Below are 23,740 nucleotides of genomic sequence, written 5' to 3' on the forward strand. Positions count from 1 at the left end.
ATGGGATGCCAGGGATCATAAACCTGGGTTGGCTGCATGCAAGGCAAACACCCTGCCCACTGTACTATCGCTCTGACCCCTTCTTTTGTTTTTTTAGATTAATTTTAATTTAATAATTTTCATAAGGCTCATACTAGGCATTAGCTCTGGGGAAGAGCTTTAGTGGAATTATGCAACTTTATTTTTGTTTTTGGCTCATACCTAGTAGTACTCAGGTTCTGTGTACTTCTTCTGGTTCTGTGCTTGAGGTTGCTCATGGCAGTACTTAAGGTATATGAAATGCCAGTGATTGAACGCAAGCCTCCTGCTTGCACTCAGTCCATTTATTACCTCTCAGGTTCAGAATTACACATCTCTAAGAGCAATACAGATGATTTGTTTCATGGTTATTTTCTTTCTTATCATTGTATTATATACGGAATGATTTGGAAAGTTTAATGCTTAGAGAAACATGTTTCTAAATATTTAGTTTAATATCTGAATATGTAGTGACAACCAAGTTGTAGAGAAGCCAATTATTTCTGTAATACCTGAAAGATTCAGTAATAACACATGACACCCTGTGGTCTTATCTCATATCCTTTGTAGCATGTCATTGTTAGTAATTGATAATGATATAATTTTTAATAAAATAATTTCTCTGTTAATTTTAATATCAATTAGGATTTTTAAGCTGTCCCAAAGAGAAATCATAAAACAAAGCATATGCATGCTTGATCTTTCATTGAGGATTATCAATTGATTAATAATATTTGACTAGTTTATGATTAACAATTTATTCATAGTTGAGTTTTGGCATTCTATTTTCCAGCACCAGTTCCACCACCAGTGTTGTCTTTGCAGTGTTTTTTTGCAGTGTACTTAATAAAAGTGCACAGATCATAAGTTATAGCTTGTTGAATAATTACTGTATAAGCATTATCCCTATAACGGTCACTGGTATCTTTTTATAGGAGACTTTGCAGCAGTTGATCATGATGTCATTGCCGAATGTCTTAATTATTGGCAAAAATCCCTTTTCTGGTATGTATGAAAATGAATATAGTCTCATCTTCGTGTGAATGTGCTTGCTTACTAGGATCATGTGTGTCTATAATTGTCATTTAAGTTACTTCTTGGCTCTACATAGCAGAAAGCCATTTAAATTATGCAGATAGATAAATCAGCGATCCATTTTAGAAAAAATATACTAATAATATAAGCAACAAATTATAGAGAAAAATATATAAGTATATGCCTCTCGGAGAGTTCATCAAACTACTGAGAGTATCCCACCCACACGGGCAGAGCCTGGGAAGCTCCCCGTGGCGGATTTGATATGCCAAATACAGTAATGACAACAGATCTCATTCCCCTGACCCTGAAAGAGCCTCCTATCATTAGGAAAAGACTAAGACTAGTAAGAAGAGGCTGCTAAAATCTCAGGGCTGGGAAGTATAGAGACATTACTGGCGCCCACTCAAGTAATTTTATGATCAACAGGATGACAGTGATACAGTGATACTAATAATCTTAAAGGAAGCCAAGCCTGTAAGGAACCATTCTGACTGAATTTGACATGTTTTTATAATAGTGGGCGTTTGCCTTGCACACGGCCGACCAGGCCAACCAGAGTTCGATTCCTCTGCCCCTCTCAGAGAGCCCTGCAAGCTACCAAGAGTATCTCGCCTGCACGGGAAAGCCTGGCAGGCTACCCGTGACATATTCGATATGCCAAACACAGTCACAAGTCTCACAATGTTACTGGGCCCGCTCAAGCAAATCAATGAACAACAGGAGGCCCGTGACCGTGACCATTTATAATAGTAGCTCTTAACTTGGTAGTCTAGGTTAGCATAATTCATAAATTTATAGTAAGATGTTAAATAAAGACGTGAAGACTGTTTTACTTATATTTCTGCCCTTCAAAATTGAGGTCCTCATCTATTTGTTCTGTTACATTGTACATATGAAAGCCTTCTTTTTTATATCCTGCACTGTAGTTAGAATAGTGGTTATAATTAAAACTTAAATCTGTGGATCATATTGTTGTGGGGAATAATCTCCATAAGTGATTTTATCAGTAAGAGAGTTTTATCAATAAGGCAATTGCACTGGAGTAAATGTAGTAATTGTTTTATTTTTGCAGAACAAGGCACAGAAGAAGTTAAAAAGTTGCTTTTACTTTTACTGGGTTGTGCAGTTCAGGTAAGTTGAAATACTCTCTGTGTTTTCATTTTGATGTCTTTTAAATTTTTTTGAGTGTAGTTAATGAAAGACTTAAAGGTAGATTACTGGTTTTCAGCCTGTATTTAAAAAATGTAAATAATTATATATCCTCCTAAGGAGATTTTGAAAAAATATACTGAGAATTCTCGCCATGGCCTGCAGGTTTTCAATTACTATTCACGATAACCTTAAAAGCCTGTCAAAGGAGCCATGGAGATAGGTAGGGGGACTGGAGTACATACATTGTATACAGAGGGCCCAGATTTGATCCCACATTTCCCCCAGGCGCTGCTAGGAGTGACCCCTAAATAAGAGCAGAACAGCCCTTGAATACTGCTATATGGGGCCTCAAAACCGGACCAAATCAAACCAATAAAATTCAAGGCGTTTTTGATTTATATACACATAGGTGTGTGTTATTCAAAGTAAAGGGATTTAACAATAAAAGCAATGCAAAAATCATGAAAATTTTTTTTAAGTTTTGAATCCTTTCATCAATTACTGTATTATAATAGTTCTGATATCTTGAATGCTACTTTTGTTAGTTGTGGTACCTTAAATAGGTCTTCTTGTAATACCTTTTTGAGATAAAGTGATATGTGCATAAGCAAACTGATATTTTGATTGTTATTCAAATTAAGACACTTCTGTCAGGAAGATTCTGTTAACATTGATAATGGAACTGCATGTTTAAATTGGAATTGTTCCAAGGTGGTGACTCAAGATTTTGGTTCTGTTACTAATTGAATAACAGACAGGCTTCAAAACCTAACATACTTATTTATCTTCCCTTTGTTATTATTGGGTGTAGTGGTTATAATTTGCAAGCAAATCAATAATATGACCACTAGGAATTGTTCATATACATATAAATTATTACATGTTCAAAAGAGTGTTGGCTTTTAGGGGCTGGAGAGATAATACTGTGGTTAAAGCACTTGCCTTGCACAAGGCCAACCTGAGTTCAATCCCTGGTACCACAGATGGTCCACCGAGTCCCACCAGGAATTATCCCTGAGCTCAGAGCCAGGAGAAAGCCCTAAGAACCACTGTGTGTGGCCCAAGAGCCCGCCCCCCCAAAAGAAAAACAAAGAGAAACAAAAGAATGCTGGCATTTAGAGTTGACTACTTGATTCTAAAGTGTGTGTTATTAAAATTTCTGGCTGTGTAATATAGACAATTATATTTTTATAATTAAGTACTGCCATACTAAAAAATCTGTTTGACACAGAAGTTTTACTTATCAGGATTATTGCAAACGAATTATCAGAAAGGCACACAAAGATTTATTCACAAGGAGCTCTGCGTTTGATCCTAGACCCCATCCCTGAGCACCACCAAGATTGCCCTCCACTGTAGCACTGTACAGCGATAGCACAGCGGGTAGGGCATTTGCCTTGTAAGTGGCCAACATGGCTGACCTGAGTTCGATTCCTCCGCCCCTCTCAGCCCAGCAAGCTACCAAGTGTATCTTGTCCGCACAGCAAAGCCTGGCAAGCTACCTGTGACTTAGTGATATGCCAAACACAGTAATAATTGTTACAATGTAGACGTCACTGGGCCCGCTCGAGCAAATCGATGAACAATGGGAGGACAGTGACAGTGATAATTAAGTACTAAGTTAAGTTACGTTTTAGTCATTTGCTATTCTGATTTCATAATCAAATCTGAGTTAGAGATGCATTTCTTAATTATTTGCAGCCTTTGTGTCCTGTATTTGTTTTTTTAAAATATCATCTGTTGATGAATGTTCTGTAAACTTAAGTATTTTTAAGCATAAGCATTTTTAAGCATAAATATTTTTAAGCATCAAATTTAAGCATAAATTTGATTGTTACTTTTAGTTATTATTTGGTTGTTGCTGATTGTTAAAAATTTATCATGGTGATGTGATAAAACTAAAAGCTTTTAAAATGAACAGTTAGCTTAAGGAAAGCCTCAAAATTGTATTAAAAAATTTGTTGGGGCTAGAGAGATAATAGAGCCAGTAGGGCACTTGCTTTGCATATAGCATACCCAGGTTTTCACATACCATTTTCTGAGCACTGCAAGGAGTGAGTCCTAATCTTAGTACCAGGAATGAATCTTGAGCACCTTTGGGTGTGGCCTAAAAAGCAAAAATAAACAAAAACAAAACATTTTTAGTGCCATCAATAATAACAAGATGGATTTTTATATCTAAGCTGCTTTCTCCTACCTTTCTGTTTATAACTCACATGATCCAGATGCTAGAAATGTAAAGAATGGCATGTAATAATATTTCTTTTTTCTGGCAAGCTGAAGTTTTTGATATTCACAGTTAGTGTTTCTTAAACAAATTTGCCAGATTTCTTAGTTTTCGGGGCCAGAGTGGCAGTACAGCAAGTAGGGTGTTTGCCTAGCACGCAACCAACCTGGCTTCAACCCTTGGCATCCCATATGGTCTCCTAAGCATTGGCAGGAGTAATTCCTGAGTGCAGAGCCAGGACTTATCCCTGAGTACTACCAGGTATGACACCACTGAAAATAGTTTTTATAGTCACTTAGTTTTTATAGTCACTAGTTTTTATAGTCACTTAGTTTTATAGTTTTTATATTCATAACTTAAAACATCTTTACATCTTTACCAAATAAAATAATGTGTAATTTGCATATTTTTCTTAAGCTTGTTAATGAAGTTATCCCCAGCAGTCACTACTTGTTTTTCTACCTTCCAGAATTTTATTTTGTTAAAACACCATGAATTGCAAATTTTCATAGCTGGAGCGATAGCACAGCAGGTAGGGCGTTCGCCTTACACGCGGCCAACATGGCCGACCCGAGTTCGATTCCTCCGCCCCTCTCGGAGAGCCCGGCAAGCTACCGAGAGTATTCGATATGCCAGACACAGTAACAACAAAGTCTCCAATGGAGACGTTACTGGGCCCGCTCGAGCAAATCGACGATTAACGGGAGGGGGGATTTTTAACATACAATGTTCCATCACCAGTCTCAACTTCCTTCCACCAGTGTTTTCAGATTCCCTCTCTTAACCCTCCACCCCAGCCCCAGTCTGTCATCTTGACAAGCATCTTTTCAATCTGGTTATTACAGTTTGGGTCTCAGGATTATCACTGTTGTTGGCTTTATTGTTTGCATATTTACCTCTGTCATTCCTTGACACTACCCAAATATCTGAAAGAGTCACTCCTTAGTAATGACAAATACTATCATGATCACTACCATCCTGTTGTTCATCGATTGCCTCGAGCAGGCCCCAGTAACGTTTCCTTCATCCTAGCACTGAGATTTTTTAAAAAAGTGCCATATTCAAGGCTCTTTCAGGGTTAGGAGAATGAGACCCATCATTGTTACTGGTATTTGACATATTGGGTACACCACGGGGAGTTTGCCAGACTCTGCCATGTGGGCAGGTTACATTTGGTATCCTGCCAGGTTGTCCAAAGTAGGAATGAGATAATAAGATGTCGCGCGGCCGCATTTGCGGCCGTGCACTTCCAGGACCTGGGTTTTATAGTCTCTGGGTCTTGGCCATTGATGGGATTACACGGCATCAGGGGGTCAGTTGGTGGGTGTGACCCCTGCCTACTGGAAGATGGAGGATCTGGGTGGAGGATGCTCAGCCTCGATCCGAGCAGGCTTGGAGATCTCAGCCCCGCGACCCGCATGCCTTTGTTCCTCTGCCAGTACCTTCATGCGTGTGGAGAGTTGTCTCAGCATGGTGGTGGCTGGTTCTGGAGGTCTTCTGCTGCTGGAGCCCTGGTCAGGGCGGGGAGCGAAACTCAACCCACTCCCCTTCAAGGGGCCCCAGCGATGACAGCCAGGCGCAGGGGAAGGAGACTGTTTAACAAATACTATATTCCTTCTTATTGATGCACAGAATTAAGTATTGCATATAGCAAAAAAGTCATTGTCACTGTCACTGTCCTCCCATTGTTCATCGATTTGCTCAAGCAGGCCCAGTAACGTCTCCATTTGAGACTTGTTGTTACTGTGTTTGGCATATCAAATACGTCACTGGTAGCTTGCCAGGCTTTGCCGTGTTGGCGAGATATTCTCGATAGCTTGCCAGGCTCTCGGAGAGGGGCGGAGGAATTGAACCTGGGTAGGCCAGGTCGGCCATGTCCAAGGCAAACGCCTTACTTGCTGTGCTAAACCTATTCACTTAAAGAGCCTATGTTCTAAAATAGTTTACATTAATGTCAGCATTGTGTCAAGTTTTATAGGAATCTTTGAGTTTACTAATTTTTTCAGTAATGTATTAGAAGGTTATTATTACCTGTACTTGAAATTTATACCTGAGAAAGGTTTATAGTTAGATATTATTTCTCAAAAGAAGTCTCTTTTTGAAGAGAAAGGATGACATACTTTGGGGGTCTGGGTTTGACCCACTCATACTGGTGCTCAGGGCTACTTCTGTTCTTGGTTGCCCTTGGGGTCAGCTGCATGTAAGATGTGCTAGGAGTTTTTGCTGGTGGCACACAGAGGACCATATATGGTGTTGAAGATTCAAATCAGAGTCAGCAGGATGCAAGGTAATGCCTTACCTTTGTACTATTTCTTTGGTTCCCTTTGGTGAAATTCTTAAGTGGACGTCTTTCAAAACTGGTCAAATTAGCCACTATTCAACTATATTTGTGTCAGAATAAATTATAATTAGGACTTTCTATTCCTTGGGTATACAATAATAGAAGCCAATAAATAACTGTAAGAAACTGTTAAAGATTTGGACTGGCATATTTCCATTATTGACTGACTAAACCATTTCAGTTCCTTCAGAATTAGGGCTGGAGCGATAGCACAGCGGGTAGGGCGTTCGCCTTACACGCAGCCAACATGGCCGATCCGAGTTCGATTCCTCAACCCCTCTCGGAGAGCCCGGCAAGCTACTGAGAGTATTTGATATGCCAGACACAGTAACAATAAAAGTCTCCAATGGAGACGTTACTGGGCCCGCTCGAGCAAATCGACGATCAACGGGAGGGCCTTTACCTTTACCTTTACCAGAATTAAAAAAACAAATCAGGGGATATACCAGTCTCTTGAACTACTTCTGCGCATTAGATAGATACATGACTCTTCACTTTCTCCACCTCAGAGGACTCTGAGAATACCCAAGTGAATCTTATCCTACACAAAAGGATTTTATTTTTGGAAAAAGTTTTAATTACCATGTAAAATTCATTTTGTTTCAGAAAAACTTAGGTTTTATGTCAGTACTAGTATTTGTTATCCATAAATACTACTTTCTTATTTTGGACTTTGACCAGGTTGTTTAGTTGCTAAAAGTAAATGCATGTCAAATGCAGTTGAAATTAAAATTCTCACTTTCATGTGTGCTCTCAGAAGCAATTCTGACACCATATGATTCAGAAAGCCAGTGGGTTATTGGTGGAGTGGGGTCAAGCAAGCTTCTTCAGCATTGTTTGAGGGACTGCAAGACCACACCTGACCTTGAACTTTGGGATCTTGTCTGTGGGAGGCAATAACTCCACTATTTCAGGTCTTCTCTCTGGTCCAGAAAACCAGTTTTGAATATGGTCAGCCAGAGTATTGCACTATTGAGCTTTATCCTCAGCCAAACCAGACTATTTTAATATTCTAAGTATTCTATAGCTGTGTTATTTACACAGTAGCTAGTAGTCATATGTGCTCTTTAAATTAGAATTAATTTAAAATTGATTTTAGAAATGCCAGTTCAGTTTCTCAGAAACACTAGTTATGTTTCAAGTATTCAGCAGCTTCACACGTAGGTAGAGATTACTGTATCAGATAATATTGATAAAAATATTTCTGGTTATTTATCTTCAAAGTTTGATTTTCTCTCATTCTCATTCATCTGGATCATTTTTTTTCTTTGCTTCAAGATCCTATGAAATTTATATTCTTTAAAAAAGCTTAACCTATTTATAAAATAGTTTCAGATTTCTTAAGCTTATAATTTGTAGTAAAGGAGAGTTTTAGTAATAGTTATAACCCTGCCATTTTTAACATATAGGTGGACATTTTTGAAAGAATTTTATTTAAAAATTGGGGTTACATTTTTTTTGTGGTGTCTTTTGTTTCCTTTTGGTATTAGATGCCTGGTTAAAGAAATTTTGGTACATCTACACAATGGAGTACTATGTAGCTGTTAGAAAAAAATGAAGTCCTGAAATTTACATACAAGTGGTACTAAATGGAAAATATCATGCTAAGTGAAATGAGCCAGAAAGAGAGGGATAGACATAGAAAGATTGCATTCACTTGGGTAACATAAAATAACAAAATAAGAGACTAACACCCAAGAACAGCTGTGATAAATACCAGGAAGTTCACTCCATAGCTTCGAGGCCAGCCGCACACTCTAGAGGTAAAGGTAGCTCAGATGGAGATGGAAGCACCAAATAAAGGGTTTGGGAAGATCCGCCCAGGACTGGAGCTGCATGCTGAAAGTAGACTCTAGACCGAACATGATTGCCACCCAATGCCTCTTCTGCAAACCAGAGCACCCAAAAGGAGAGAACAAAAGGGAGTGCCCTGCCACAGAGGCAGGGTGGCATGGGGGATGGGGGAGTGGGAGGGATACTGGGATTGGTGGAGAATGGGCACTGGTGCTAGGATGGGTACTCGATCATTGTATAACTGAAACCCAAGCACAAAAACTTGTAAGTCTACAACTGTATCTCATGCTGTTTCACTAATATAAATAAATAGCTAAATAAATAAAAATTGGGGTTACCATATCTAAACATTTTACAATTTTATGCAAGTCTCACTATTTGTTGTGAGATGTTACTTGGTCCACTTGTGCAAATCGATGAACAACAGGAGGATAGTGTTATACTTACAGTGTTACAAATAATTAAAAAATCATTCTTAATTGTTCTCACTAGGCCTGTCAAATATTGTTTTCTAGACAAAAATTTCTTGTATTTGAACTCACCAATTTTCATCTCATTTTCCCTTAACTGACTTTTTAGTCTCAGCTGGAAATTGCACACTTCTGGTTATTATAATAAAAATAATATGGTAATGATTTCTACACTATTGGTAATGTGTTTAAGTTATATAACAATAGAGTCATAATTTGATATAAAATATATAATATGTAAACTAGAACCTTGTTAAGCTTCTTAGTAAGCAATAAGTCCATTTTTTTAAAATTGTACTCCCTTCACAGTATATTAATTGGCTCAGGAGATGCAACTAAACTACTCAAGCTAATGCTGTCTTAGTTTTTATGTATTTATTTTGTAGCTGCAGGAATACAGTTATACTAACAATTGGATTGTAATATGAGATGAAGACTGGAAGCAGAGACTTAGATACATGTTAAGCTGTTATCAATACTAATTAGAAAAAGATTAGGTTTGCATGTTAGTAGTGTTAGTTTACATTTTCATGGTCTAGAGATGTGACTCAGTAGTAAGGTACTTGCCTTGCATGTGTAGATCCTGAGTTTGATCCTTCACACCACACACACACACGCAAAGTTACACAGTGAAGAATTACTGCTGCATTTATTTCATGTGATACTTGTATATTCATCCTTAAATTTTGTTCTTGTTTGTTATTTTAAAAATAAATAAAATATTTATTACATTATAAATGTTGAACTGGGCCACAAAAGTAGTTTTCTTTAGTTTTAAGATTGATAAACTGAAGATGTGAGAATGAATTGTAAGCTTGAAGTAAGATTTGCTTAAATTTTTTTTCCCAAGAAGAAAGACTGTCTTGTTTGATGGTAGCCAAAGACTGACTGAGCATTTTGGCTGTATTCCGAATTCTGCCACTGACTCACTGTGTTTTTTGGCAAGTAATTTAGCCTCCCTGAAACAAGTTCTTGATTCTTTACTTCTGTTTGTAAAGTTAGCATAATAATATTGTACTGACCTCAGATTGCTTGTGTAATGGCTTCCCACTTTAGAACTTTCCAGTATAAAAATAGTATGGATTTTCAGTGCCTTGCTCTTAAAAAAAATTTCTAAATTATTATTATTTTATTTTATTAGGTAAGTATATCAGGGAGACCATTTACATGCAAAACACAACAAACCCTTCTTTGTACTGTTAAAATGTGGCCAAGCGTTTTGAGCCTGATGAATTTTTAGTTATTTGCAACATACTAAGAACTACACATTGTAAAGTATAAGCAATCATTTTATTCATTTATTTTTTAGTGTCAGAAAAAAGAAGAATTTATTGAAAGAATTCAAGGTTTAGATTTTGATACAAAAGCAGCTGTTGCCGCACATATTCAAGAGGTAATTAAACTTGTTTATAATTTTATGTATTTTTATGAAGTTTATTTACATATTTTCTAAAATTCTCAAAGTACAGGCCAACATGAACTTTGCTTTTAATCATGTTTTCTCCTTTTTTTTTCCTTCATCTGTTCCATGAATTACCTTTTATTAGAACATTACTAACTGCAATGTACTGTCGCCTTTATCCTTAGGGACATAGTCAGAAAGTATTATTTGGGGAATGAAATGTGTGTCTTTGTTAGACAGCCCAGAATGAATAGTACAGTAAATGGAAGCAGCAGAAAGTGGATAACAGCCTGTAATTCAAAGCAGAAATGGGGTAATATGATAGACCTTAGTATTATGTCACTCCAGTTTTTCTTTAGAATTACTGGACAAAGCATAATATTTAATGAAGATATTACTTCAGTTATAAGCACATTAGTGATTTTCAGCATCCATATAAAAAACTTAAATCTAGAACACATGCACAGTGTCAAATAAGTAAGGTTAATGTTATTTGTCAAGAGTGATTCTTAAATCTGCTATTTTTATTATTTTTATATTGGCCTTTTAATCTCGTGAACTAAATGAGACTTTTTAGAAATAGAGCATATTAAATTTTATATGTTTATTAGAAAGAACTAAGGAAAGGAAAAGGAGAAAAATCTTAAATACTATTTGAAGTGTTATCTATTTAAAATGATTTTGTTTCGTGTATCTTATTCATGTTAACATTCCTAAAGCTCAGCTTTTTTGTCATATTTTTATGAATTGCATATTATTATGCTATGAGATAGAATTTGGCATATTCTTAAATACATAGACACATGTATATGTGTATGTGTATAAATATATTGTTTTTGACATTTAAAAATTACTATTTTTACTATACTAAGGTATTAGTGTTTAAAACTTGCAGTGCTGAGGCAGAACAGTGAGTAGAGTGTTTGCTTTGCCCACAGCTGACCTGGGTTTGATCCCCTTCCCCCAATCCCATATGGTCCCCCAAGCACTGCCTGAAGTAATACCTGAATGCAGAGCTAGGAGTAACTCCTGAGGATTACTATACGTGACCCCAAAACACCTAAATAAAACTTGCAGTGCTGCTACACCATGTCTACTACCACATAGGTGCCAAGGTCCCTCCCACCCCACATATGTGCACTCATGTCACAGTTCTTGGTGTTATCTTGGGATCGTTTTCAAAAGGAATTGTCTAATATCTTGCTTTGTTTCTTTATATTCTGCATGTGAGTGAGGAATTTGTTATAGATCTTTTTCTTTCTGACTTAGTACACTTAATATAACTTCCTCCAATTCTATCAGAGTTACATCAGATCACAAGATTTCATCTTTTCTGGGCCGGAGTGATAGTACAGTGGGTAGGGTGTTTGCCTTGCACATGGCCAACCCAGGTTTGATCCCCGGCATCCTATATGGTTGTCCAAGCACCACTAGGAATAATTCATGAATGCAAAGCCAGCAGTAACCCCTGAGCATTGCTGGGTGTGACCCAAAAAGAAAAAAAATTCATCATTTCTTATAGCTGAGTAGTATTCCATTACATAATCAAATATATACACCATAATTTCTTGATCCACTTATCTATTGTTGTGCACTCAGGACTTACTCCTGGCTCTATGTTCAGGGATCACTCCTGGTGGTACTCAGGGGACCATGTGTAGTGCTGGGGATCAAATTCTGGTCAGTAAGGCAAGTGCCCTACCTGCTGTGCTATTTCTCTGACCCTTTTCATGAGTGTGGAGAGAGCTATATGTAACTTTTTGGTGTAAATATATATATATATATAATACAGATATATGTGCATATGTATATACATTATATTTATAGAGAGATAGAGGGGGAGAGAGAGAGAGAGAGAGAGAGAGAGAAAGTTGAGATAAAATGTTGAGTACCCCCAGGAATAATTCCTGAGTGTAGAGCCAGGAGGAAACCCTGAGCATCACTGGGTGTGGCCCAAAATCCTAAATAAATAAATTAAGCAAAAATTCAGGATCACAGTGAGAAAGAAAAAGATTTTAATTCTTTTTAGTTTTTAAAATACTAATCTATGTATTGGAGTCTTTTTCTCCTAAGCTATTGTGACAATTATCTTCAGACTATAAAGATCTAGACACTCAGGTCTGAAAATGAAATAACACACATCTTATAGGATTAAAAAGTGTTTACCTTTGGATTCAAATTAATACATTTATTTATTTATTTGAGGGTTTTAGACCACACACACCTCGGAGTGCTCAGGTTGTTAGGCTTATTCCTGGTTTTGTGCTCAGGAGTTTTTCTAGGTGGAGATCAGGGGACCATATGGGGTGCTAGGGATTGAACCCAGGTCAGTATGTGTAAGGCAAATGCCCTGTGAGCTATATGATGGCTCCAGCCCCATTACTTTTATTCTTATTTAAATAAAAGTTAAATTGATATTTCAGGAAGTTGTTAGACGTTCTGATATTACTGTCCTTTATGAATATCTTGAAGTAAATTCTTTTAGGTTATTGAGAAATATATATACAATTAAAGCTACATTTATTTAAATAATTATAAATAAGTGACACACATAATAGTTCAGCTTGTATGTCAAAAATAAAGTTGATTTTTTATTAGTCTTTTTTTTGTTCATTTTGGTTGCTTTTCTAAAGGTAACTCATAATCAGGAAAATGTATTTGATCTACAATGGATGGAAGTAACTGATATGTCTCAAGAGGATATTGAACCACTTTTGAAAAATATGGCATTGCATCTAAAAAGACTTATAGATGAAAGAGATGAACATTCAGAGGTTTGTATAATTCTTTTACTATATTAAGAAAATATTGCTGTACTGTATGACTGAAATACAATCATGAACAGCTTTGTAAGGGTCTATTTCACAGTGATTCAATTAAAAAGTTAAAAAAAAAGAAATATTGCTGTCTACAACAAGAGAATAGTAGCTTAAGAGATTTTACAGTCACTTGGTTTCTTAGAAACAGTATAATAAAATACTTTCTGAAAAAAAAGTTCTTTAAAAAGCCTCAAGTTTTTAGTAAGCACAAGCAATTAGATTTTCTTTTCTCTTCCTTTTGTATTATTATTTTGATCTTGTATGCTTTTTAAGTCATCCTGATAGTTCTGGCACGGTGTAAAGTGTGAAACTGAAAATGTTGTTGATGTAAGTGGAAAATTACTGCCTTTGAGCTTAGGAATTTAAGATTAATTTCTTAGTTTTAATGCCACATTTTGAAGTTGGAAAAATAAATGTTAATAAAAAGTGAATAACAGGTGTTCTGAATAAAATGTCCCACAAACGTTCTCAAATTTTTGTAGCCAGTATAATGAGGTGTGATTTTAAAAAAGAACGAAAATTACTAAACGTTCTTTTAAGAGAGTGCTTTGCTTTTTTTAAGAAAAGAGTGTAATTGCCCCAGATTTTTTTGCTTGCATTCTGAAAGCAGCTTATGATTTGTAGGTAAGTCTAGACATTGGTGCATGTGGTGGTGAGTAATATTTTCTTGATTTTAGAACAAAGTACTTTGCCATTTGGGAGAATGTATAGCTTTGATCAGTTGTTCCACATGTATGGGAGCAACAGTTATAAGCTTATGAATAGGAAATTTGATTACTATTGGGACTAATGAAAGATTATGTAGTAGAAATTCCTGGAGTTTTTTTTCCCTCCCCCATACAGGGCTTTCATGATTCTGTGGCATGTATTTATTTCTTCTGGGAATTTTTTTTTCCTACAAGCAGTAAAAGTGAAGATGATAATGAAAAAGTAAATTTAGTATAATAAGGTTTTTTAAAAGTTAAAGATAGTGAGACCAAGGGAAAGAAAACTAGATTGAAAAATACCCCTGTTACGCTAGTGAGTATCTAAAAACATCTTGAGAAATTTAGATCACTTAATTTCCAGAGTTTTAAGCCATATGCTGTATCATTTCTATACATTCATGTCATTTTGTGATTTAACCTATTTTCTAGAATATTCTTCAGTTTGTATTTCAAGGTAGTAAAGATATTTTAATGAGATGTCCAGTGTTTATGGAGTTCTAAATGTTTTTAATTTGGTTTTATGTAAACTGATAGACCTGTATTATTATTTAATTTAACTTACATGAAGTGATTACTATGACGTGAAGGAGTGTGTTAGTTTGGAGAAATGTGAGAAAAAAAAATCTGTCAAAATTAAAAGAAATATGAAACTATATGGAGTGATTATTTAAAAACCTTTAAAAATCCATTACCTGACTTCATTATACACCGATAGCTGTATCAATTTTTTTAATAAAGTCACATTGTTTTTGCTCAGGTATTCAGGAAATACGTTACTGTTTGGTTAAAGCTTTATTTTACTTTTTCATTTGGTTTTTGGGCCATGTGCAGGCTTTCTTCTGGCTTTGCACTCAAGGAATTACTCTTGGTGGTGCTTCGGGAACCCTGCGGAATGTGGGGGATCAAACCATATGCAGGGCTTTGCTATCTCTCTTTTCCCAGGGTTTCAATTTAATTCTGTGTGGAAAATATTTTTCACTTGAGTGGCAGCATTTAGCTCATTATTAGAACTCATGTTTAACATGTATGATGTGCTGGGTCGAATTCCTACCCACATGCCTCTCCCAATTAGGTTTTTTTTTTTTTTGCTTTTTGGGTCATACCTGGTGATGCACAGGGGTTACTCCTACCTCTGCACTCAGTAGTTACTCCTGGCGGTGCTCAGGGGACTATATGGGATGCTGGGAATCAAACCCGGGTAGGCCACGTGCAAGGCAAACGCCCTACCCACTGTGCTATCTCTCCAGTCCCCAGATTTTTCAATTTGGGTCACCAATAAACAATTTATAAAGATAATTATAAAACATTTACATTAATACCTATGAAGTATAGTATATATATTTTTTTATTCTTTAATATGGAAACAATTCTTTTTTATTTTGCTATTTTAATTTTTTTATCGAATCACTGTGAGATACAGTTACAAAGATTTCATTATTGAGTTTCAGTCATAAAATGATCAAAACCTATCCCTGTACCAGTGTACATTTTCCACCACCAATGTCCCCAGTATCCTTCCTGTCCCCCCCCCCCACCCCACCCCTGCCTCTATGGCAGACAGTTTCCTTCTTACTCTCTACTTTTGTGGGCATTATGGTTTGCAATACAGATACGGAGAGGCCAGCATGTAGAAACAGTTATTTATTTAGATCTTCCTTTTAAAATTTTTCTGTTTTGATGGCTCTTTTATCACAATTACTTTTTCTTCAATCTAGAAAGTATAATTCGGTCACTCTGTAATTGCCCTTTTTTAATGCTTTATTAATACCGTGGAACAAGTAATCTCTCTAATCCTTTCCTTTAAAATAAAAAAAAAAAAATGGTCCTGAATCAAGGCTAGCAGTTTGCTAAAGCTGTTGACTTCAAACAGAAGCCAAATAAATGTCTTTCTACGGTCTTTTGACCATTTCACACTTTTGGAAATATAATGGTTAATTCATTAGAGACATTTGAAAAGCAATTTTTATAAAAATATATAATTGATATTTCTTTATTGTCACAGTTTATGACAGCTTTGTGTGACTTTTTTACATTAATTATCTTACCAAGTATGCAATCTAATCCAATTTTTTTGTTTTGATTTTTGGGCCACACCAGGCAATGCTCAGGGCTTACTCCTGACTCTGCACTTTGAACTTATTTCTGGAGGTGCTCAGGGAAGCTGGGGATCAAACCTGGGTCACTCACGTTCAAGGTGTGCAAAGACCCTAGCCACTGTAGTATCACTCCAGCCCCTATAATTCTAATTTTTAATTGAGAACACTTGAATTTAGAGAGGTTAACTAATTCATTGCTTTTGTTTTTTTCTGATAGTGTTTATTTTGTCTAGAATGCATGATTGTGTGGAACATATGTCTCATTTATTATTTTTTAGTGAAGTTAAATAGTTTTATTTAAAGAAATTTAGAGAAATGTGGGGGGGGGTGAAGAGAGAGATGGATCGGGAGAGGTGGTGGGGGGAGAGAGAGAGATTGAGAGAGAGATGTTCGAGAGATGACAGATTCCTCCGAAAGGGGTAGAAGCCCAAATTTTAAAATTATTTTCTTTTTTAATTCTCTAAGTTAGATGATTAGACCACTTGTTTGATTTTCCCTTCACATTGATGTGTCTTCAACATACATTAATAAATACCCGTTGTTAGTAAGGTCTTGTGCTGTAGAGTGCTTAAGAGCAACAGCTGCTGACAAACTTTCAAAAAATATTTGAAGATTATTATAATCTAACACTAGGGAAGTTTTTTCAATAAAATAATAACTTGAGAAAAATAACTATATTTAAATACTATAGGATTTAAGCAAAAAAGATGTTGCTGAAATTACTAGTGGAATATCTGTAATCAAAACGTTCAAAGAGGGCTCGGAGAGATAATACAGCCGCCTTGCATGCGGCTGACCTGGGTTTGATCCCCAGCATGCCATATAGTCCCCTGAACATTGGCAGGATAATTCCTGAGCAGAGAGCATTTCTAGGTATGCGCCCTTTCATCCCTCTTTCCCCCCCCTCAGAAGGAAAAAGGTTCAAATAAAGTTTATGAGATTAGGAGCCAGAGTGATAGTACAGTGGTTATAGCATTTGCCTTGCATGTGACTGACCCGGATTTGGTCCCTGGTACTCCATCAGCCCAGCCAGAAGTGGTCCCTGATAGTGGTGATGGAATTGGTGTTGAAAATTGTATGCTTGGAATTTGATCATCAGTGACTTTGTAAATCATGGTTCTATGAATAACTGTAAATCACCGTGCCTCAATTTAAAAATAAATAAAAAGAAAGTTTATGAGATTAAAGTTGCACTCTAAGAACATTTCTTTCATTTTTTAATTTTATTTTTATAAAGTTGTTCACAATAATTCATTACATTTAATATTCAAACACCAATCCCACCACCATGCACCTTCCCACTGTCATAAAAGGCAAGTGTGTGAAGATTGTTGATTTCATCCTGAAGTATTTAAGCCCTTGTGTAAGAAACTACAAGCATTTATAACATTTTTTTCATATAGACATTTGGAGGCCTTTCTACCAGCATTAAAGAAAAACAAATGTTTATATAATCTCTAATGGAAAATACCATAAATACCTGTGAATACTTAATTCTTAACACAAGGTTTCTTTCTTTTTTCTTTTTCTTTTTTATTATTAAAATTTTGGGGTATATATATGTAGATATAAAGATAATAGTTATTTTGTAATCCTTTGTTATCTGGAAACTCTTGGGGTCTTATTGTATTTCACTACCTACTCAAATGTAGTATGTGTCTTCAGTACTTTAATTCACTCTTAAATGTTTCTGAGCAGCTCATTCTGTAGTCACTACTATGCAGGATAATGTTAGATACAAAAGAGATAAGGAAAAATTTACTTGGTTTATTGATAAAAGCTACTTTATAACTGAAAAATTATAAGGTAGCATGTAATTAAATTATAATTTGTTTTTATATGAGACATGTATTAAATACTGTTGTTAGAGTCAAATGTTAAGAGGCAAGTTTGAATATAATTAAAACAACAAGAAAATTTGCAAATAAAAATTGGATCTAGTATAGGTTGAGTGTGGTTTGAGAGATTAGTAACATTTAGTATCAAATGAATATATATAATCCCCTGTCATTCAACCTGTGATTTGTAAACTAGTGCCTATCCACAGATTTCCTGGCCATCTGCCATGCTAGCTAAAAAATATAATTTTATAGCATTTGGTTTAATAAGTAAAATACTATCTTCATTGGTTTTATTTCATTATCAGCAAATCCCCAAAATTTTTCTCCCATTTCCCCTATTGGCAGGTGTATAAAAGATTGAAGGATATAAACAACTATTCAAAATGTACTGTTAAAAGAGAAATAGGTTGGTAGCAATAGGTCAATGATTCTTTTTCTAAGTTGAAATGTGCCTAGTGTGACTAAGAACTATATTTCCTCCATTCCCTTTCCTTAATTGTTTTGATGTGTGTGTTGGGTAGAAAGGATCGGTGTATACACTTATGACACCAGATCAGACAGTGGAGCTGTTGATTACACTCTGTCTGTATTTGGGGTGGTGCTGAAACTTGAAATCCTGGTCTCAGGCATGCAAATATGTGCTCTACCACTGAGCCATGTTCATGCACTCCTAAGAGACTTCAGTTTCATTTTTTTAAATTGGTAATTAAATATTTATTTGTAGTATCGTCTGACATTCAAAACATAATTATAAAAGTATCATTCTTGACTTGTTTTCTTTTGCCAACTTTTAATAATGCTTTTCCAACAGTTGTTCTCTATAAATGTTCTCAGGTCATAGGTTGATATATTAAAAAGCTAGGAATGGTACCAGTGAGGATAGTAAAGAAGGCAAGGCTCTTACCTTGCATGCAGCTGACTCATGTTCAATTCCCAGTTCACATATTGTCACCTGAATACCACCAGAAGTCACTCCTGAGTACAGAGCCAGGTGTAGCCCCTGACCACTTTGTGGGGTACCCACATAAAACCGGATCCAGGAAGAATTTTGAGATGAATATTGTCTTGATCAAGTTATATCTGCTAAATAGTTCCTTTATTAGCTAATAAGTGAAAATTTAATAACATCTAATTGTGTCAAATTTCCCCCCTTCCTGGTGTGGGGATCAGACTCTAGGCCTCACAAGCATAAGACGTGGTCTACCACTGAGTTGAATCCCAGCTAAAGTGATTACTGGCCACTGAATTCTTTTCACCATTTTAGTATGGTACTTAGATTCAGAGAAAAGTATTGATGTGTTTGGTTCCTCTATGATACAGATTACTAAAAGTGACTGTTTATTTCTGTATTTTTATAGACTATCATAGAACTCTCTGAAGAGCGGGATGGTCTTCATTTTCTACCCCATGGTTCTTCATCTGCACAATCACCATGTGGTTCTCCAGGCATGAAGCGAACAGAAAGTCGACAGCATCTGTCAGTAGAATTGGCAGATGCTAAGGCCAAGATAAGAAGGCTTAGGCAGGAATTGTAAGTTTTCAAGGCTTGTTAAATTTATATGGTCAAAAAAGTGACTTGAATAGTGATTTTTAGGGTTTGAAATAGTTTGAAATATAACTTGGTAGTTTCCAGTTGCTAGTATGTGTCAAAATTCTCACAAGTACTTGTCACAATGGAGATAAATAAATATTCTGGCATCAGGTTTTCCTGCTGTCAAATTGTACAAAATTAAAGGATTTCCCTTTATTTTGGAATTATATCCTTTCTATCTTTTTGCTATTAAAATGTCCCTTCTTTAAAAATAATGCTCTTGGCAAATTTGCTTCTCCTTAATGTTTTTATATTCCTTGAAGTTTGAAGTACTAGGAACCACTGATAGAAATAACTAAGTTAGCTTTTTAAAAATTCATTTTATAAAAGTGAATTATTTTAATATGGTGTTAAAAATTTTTTTGGTATATATCTTATGCATTAACTAAAGAAATGACTGGGTGATGTACTTACAAATAGTAAATATTAAAACTGAAAGATAATTAAAGCATATTTCATTTTCAAGTCACATTATAGAAAAGTTGCAATTAATATCATATATGTATTCCCTAGTGAATCATATGTAAAGATATGACCAATCTCTATTAGACTTTTTTTTTTCACTTTATAAAAGAACAAGGAATTTTTGTGTTTTGTACTTTTTTCCTTTATTTTTCATTTGTTTTGTTTTCTTGGAACTCAGGCTTCAGGGTATAGATTTTAAATTTAACGCCACAATGTGGCAATCAAGTTTATTTACTGATTGTTTAAAATGGTTTATGTATGCAAGGTAGATAAACTATACAGTCTATAGGAAAATTTGAAAACAAAAAATACAGCTTTCCTTGTGAATGTTCGTGTTATTATGTATCTATTGAAGTGAATACGCCCAGGATATTCTATAAACAGCTGCACCAAGAAAATTAGGGAAGAGATTGCTGTTATTACTTTGATTGACAGTTAATGGATAGCCTAAACAGTGAAGACTAGTTTGTTCCATATAATTTAGCACAATCTTTTTCAGTCTTTAGATAAAGCGTGCAATTAGAATTGCAGTGACGGCTGTGAATTCATTTGACATTTTGCACTATATTAGAATTTGATTTTTAAATAAGATTTGCTTAGCTGTAGAGTGCATTAAAATTCCAGACAACTTAGAAAGATTGATAAAATTTGGTCTCACTGATTTGAAAATGTAAACGAATATTTTAATGAGTAAATATGCTAAAGAGAGCAAGTATTTTCAGTAACTAGCATTTCTTGAAGTTATCACCAGATATTTTTTGTTGTCTTTTGAAAATGTTGTTCATACTTTCTTCTACTAACATTTGTTGTCTGGACTGATATTTATAAAAATGAGTAAGTGTAAAAATCACCAGCAGTAGGGTGCACGCGGTCACCCTGGTTGGATTCCCAGCATCCCATATGGTCCCCAAACATATGAAGTTTCTCTTGGGAAAATAGAATGTCTTGAAATTATAGTATGATGGTTGCACAATTCTATGAATGTACTAAAAATCACTGAATTGTACACCTTATTTGTCATTCACCTGTCTTTAGTATTTTTGAAAAATTATTATAGCTAGGGCAAAGTGTTTAAAACGATATTAAAATTTATGGTCTTGGTGTACACATTTACAAGCTTAGTGAATTGTATTCTTTAAAGGATAAGTTTTTTCAATTTACCATTGAGCCAGATGTGTGACTTAATGGTAGAGTGCCTGGCTCACATGCGGTAAGAACTCAAGTTCAATTCCCAGCTTGCTGAGTGTGTCTCCAGTGGTACTGTGCCCAAAAAGCGTTTGATCTGTTGAGCAACAAAACCCCATGTATATGCAAGTACTGCAACCAAAGTACATGACACCTAGGAAGCACCACAAACAAGCATATGACCCCCTTTCTCACAATGACAACAAAAAAGGAACAATAAGGGGAAAACATATTTTTAGATAAAACGATGAATGTTCTGATGTATGAAGTATATATCAAAGGTATTATTTTTAAGTAGCTGTCACTTATTAACATATGCACCAAATATATTAAAATATGCAAAGCAATTATTAACGATCTAAGAGTGATATTGACAGAAATACAATTATAAGATTTTAGCACCTCATTAACAGCCATGCATAAGGAGAAAGCTCCCAAAACAAGGATGCTTAAAGGTCAAAAGAATTATTAAAGAATCTCTGATAGTGTCAACTAGGATATATAAATAAAATTTATAAGAAGTTATTACCTTCACCACATTACAAATTATATATACATATGTATACATATTTTTAAATTGTTTTTATAGTGGGGAGGGTTTGGGCCACCCCAGCAGTGCTGAGGATCCCTGGCTGTATGCCCAGAGATCACTCCTGGCAGGACTCAGGTTGCTGTATGTGGTGCTGGGGACTGAACCCAGGTAAGCTGTGTGAAAGTCTTAAACTTCACTATTGCTTCATCCCTACTATATTTTTATTCTGTATATGGAGCGATAGCACAGCGATAGGGCGTTCGCCTTACAAGCGGCCAACATGGCCGACCAGAGTTCGATTCCTCCGCCCCTCTCGGAGAGCCCGGCAAGCTACCGTATTCGATATGCCAAACACAGTAACAACAAAGTCTCCAATGGAGACGTTACTGGGCCCGCTCGAGCAAATCGACGATCAACGGGAGGGCCTTACCTTACCTTATTATATATAAAAAGTAATTATACTTTTATGTATTACTCATAAACATTTTTGCTATTAACTAATTTGCATATTTTCATTACTCTTTACTTATTCATTATCTTCCACTAGGTACAAAACAGCCTGAACTATTTTTATTCACCAATATTTTATTGGTTTTTTGGGCCACACCCAGCAGTGCTTGGGTTACTCCTGGCTCTACACTCTTGATGGGTCTCGGGATCAGATGGGATGCCTGGATCAAACCTGGGGCAGCTGCATGCAAAGCAGACACACTACCTGCTGTACTATTGCTCTGACCTTTTAGGTCACACTGTTTGATGGCACTGTTTAACATGCCTCCAGCAATAAATGTGGGCTTTATATTTTACCTGTAGTTATTATAGCACTTTAAAAAAATTATAGACATCCTCACTAATTCTGTATGATGTTGCAGATGAGAGGGGAATCAGGTTTGTTAAAGCAGCTACAGTGATAGAAATGAACTAACTTTAGATCCTACTGAGGTTGCCTATTCTACTGCAGAGTAAAAACAAATAATGAGATCATGATGCGTGTCACAAGATGTTTATTGCAGTTTCTTTCCTTGCTCCCTAATTCCCTTCTTTTTCTCTTTCTATCTTTTTTTTTGGCTTAAGTTTTATATTGGTAAATTTTTTTTGAAATTTTAAATTGTTCAACAGAAAAAGAAATAAATAAAACTTGTAATCCTACTGGGTGTGAAGTGAAAGCTCAGTGTGTTTTTAACTTATGATTTGTGAGAATTGATAATGTTGAACATTTTTCATGTGTTCATTAGTCATTTGTATATTTTCTCTGGAAAAATTGTTATTCACATTCTTTGTACTTTTTAAACTGACTTATGTGATTAACTTAATTTTTGATTGAATTATAATTGACATAAAAGGCGTGTATAAGTTTGCATTCATATTATACATAGTTACAAAACCATTTTTGTTGTCATGAGAACTTGTTTTTTGGTAGGAGTACTGCTATTTATTCAGCCACTGATTAGCTAATTGAATTGGGCATGAACTCCGCCTTAATTTTTTTAAAATTTTATTTATTTATTTTTTCTTTTTATATTTATTTATTGAATCACTGTGAGAAAAGTTACTAAGTTTTCAGGTTTAAGTCTCGGTCATAGAATGATCAAACACCTTTCCCTTCACCAGTACTCATTTTTCACCACCAAGAACCCCAGTATACCCCCCTCCCACCCGTCCAAATGCCTGTGAGGCAGATGATTTCTACTTAACTCTTCTCTACAGTGATTGCATTCACTATTTCAACAAAAGATGCACCATTATTGTTTAGAATTTTCCCCCAAACAATCAGAATTGCTGAAAAGGCATTGTGAAATATTTTGTTTTCTATAGCTGGTTATGAGAATCATATAATGTCACGCAGCCATGATTTTGGATTTCTGCAAAGAGCCAGATAATTATGAGAATGGTTTCTGTGTGTCTGGTGTTATGCCCATGCTGGAGAGCCACTCGTGGGGGGTAACTCGTGACCTTGGTAGGGTGTGAAGGACGTGCCGGTACAACCCCCCCCTTCCCATGAGACTGCAGTTGCCCCATCACTGCCGGCTCGTACCTGGCTTTCCTGTAAGCTCTGAGGTGG

General features: G+C 35.7%; 1 protein-coding gene and 2 non-coding genes across 9 annotated transcripts in view; all 3 read left to right on the forward strand.

Annotated features, from left to right (window-relative positions):
• The window catches only part of CCDC88A (coiled-coil domain containing 88A), a 129,603-nt gene that overhangs the window by 35,823 nt on the left and 70,040 nt on the right, over positions 1 to 23,740 (forward strand). For all 7 annotated transcript variants that reach the window (XM_056122545.1, XM_056122546.1, XM_056122547.1 and 4 more), the window contains exons 4-8: positions 954 to 1,023; positions 2,129 to 2,187; positions 10,350 to 10,433; positions 13,076 to 13,216; positions 19,264 to 19,436. In XM_056122545.1, the coding sequence (XP_055978520.1) occupies positions 954 to 1,023; positions 2,129 to 2,187; positions 10,350 to 10,433; positions 13,076 to 13,216; positions 19,264 to 19,436 (527 nt within the window). The remainder of the gene's footprint in view (positions 1 to 953; positions 1,024 to 2,128; positions 2,188 to 10,349; positions 10,434 to 13,075; positions 13,217 to 19,263; positions 19,437 to 23,740) is intronic.
• On the forward strand, positions 15,788 to 15,923 carry LOC130038348 (small nucleolar RNA SNORA2/SNORA34 family). Its single transcript, XR_008794667.1, has one exon. It is a non-coding gene; the product is annotated as a small nucleolar RNA SNORA2/SNORA34 family (small nucleolar RNA).
• LOC130038273 (small nucleolar RNA SNORA66) lies at positions 22,514 to 22,646 on the forward strand. The gene has a single exon (XR_008794651.1). It is a non-coding gene; the product is annotated as a small nucleolar RNA SNORA66 (small nucleolar RNA).

The sequence above is a fragment of the Sorex fumeus genome, unplaced genomic scaffold (assembly GCF_029834395.1).
Source record: "Sorex fumeus unplaced genomic scaffold, SorFum_2.1 ptg000006l, whole genome shotgun sequence".
Taxonomy (NCBI): domain Eukaryota; kingdom Metazoa; phylum Chordata; class Mammalia; order Eulipotyphla; family Soricidae; genus Sorex; species Sorex fumeus.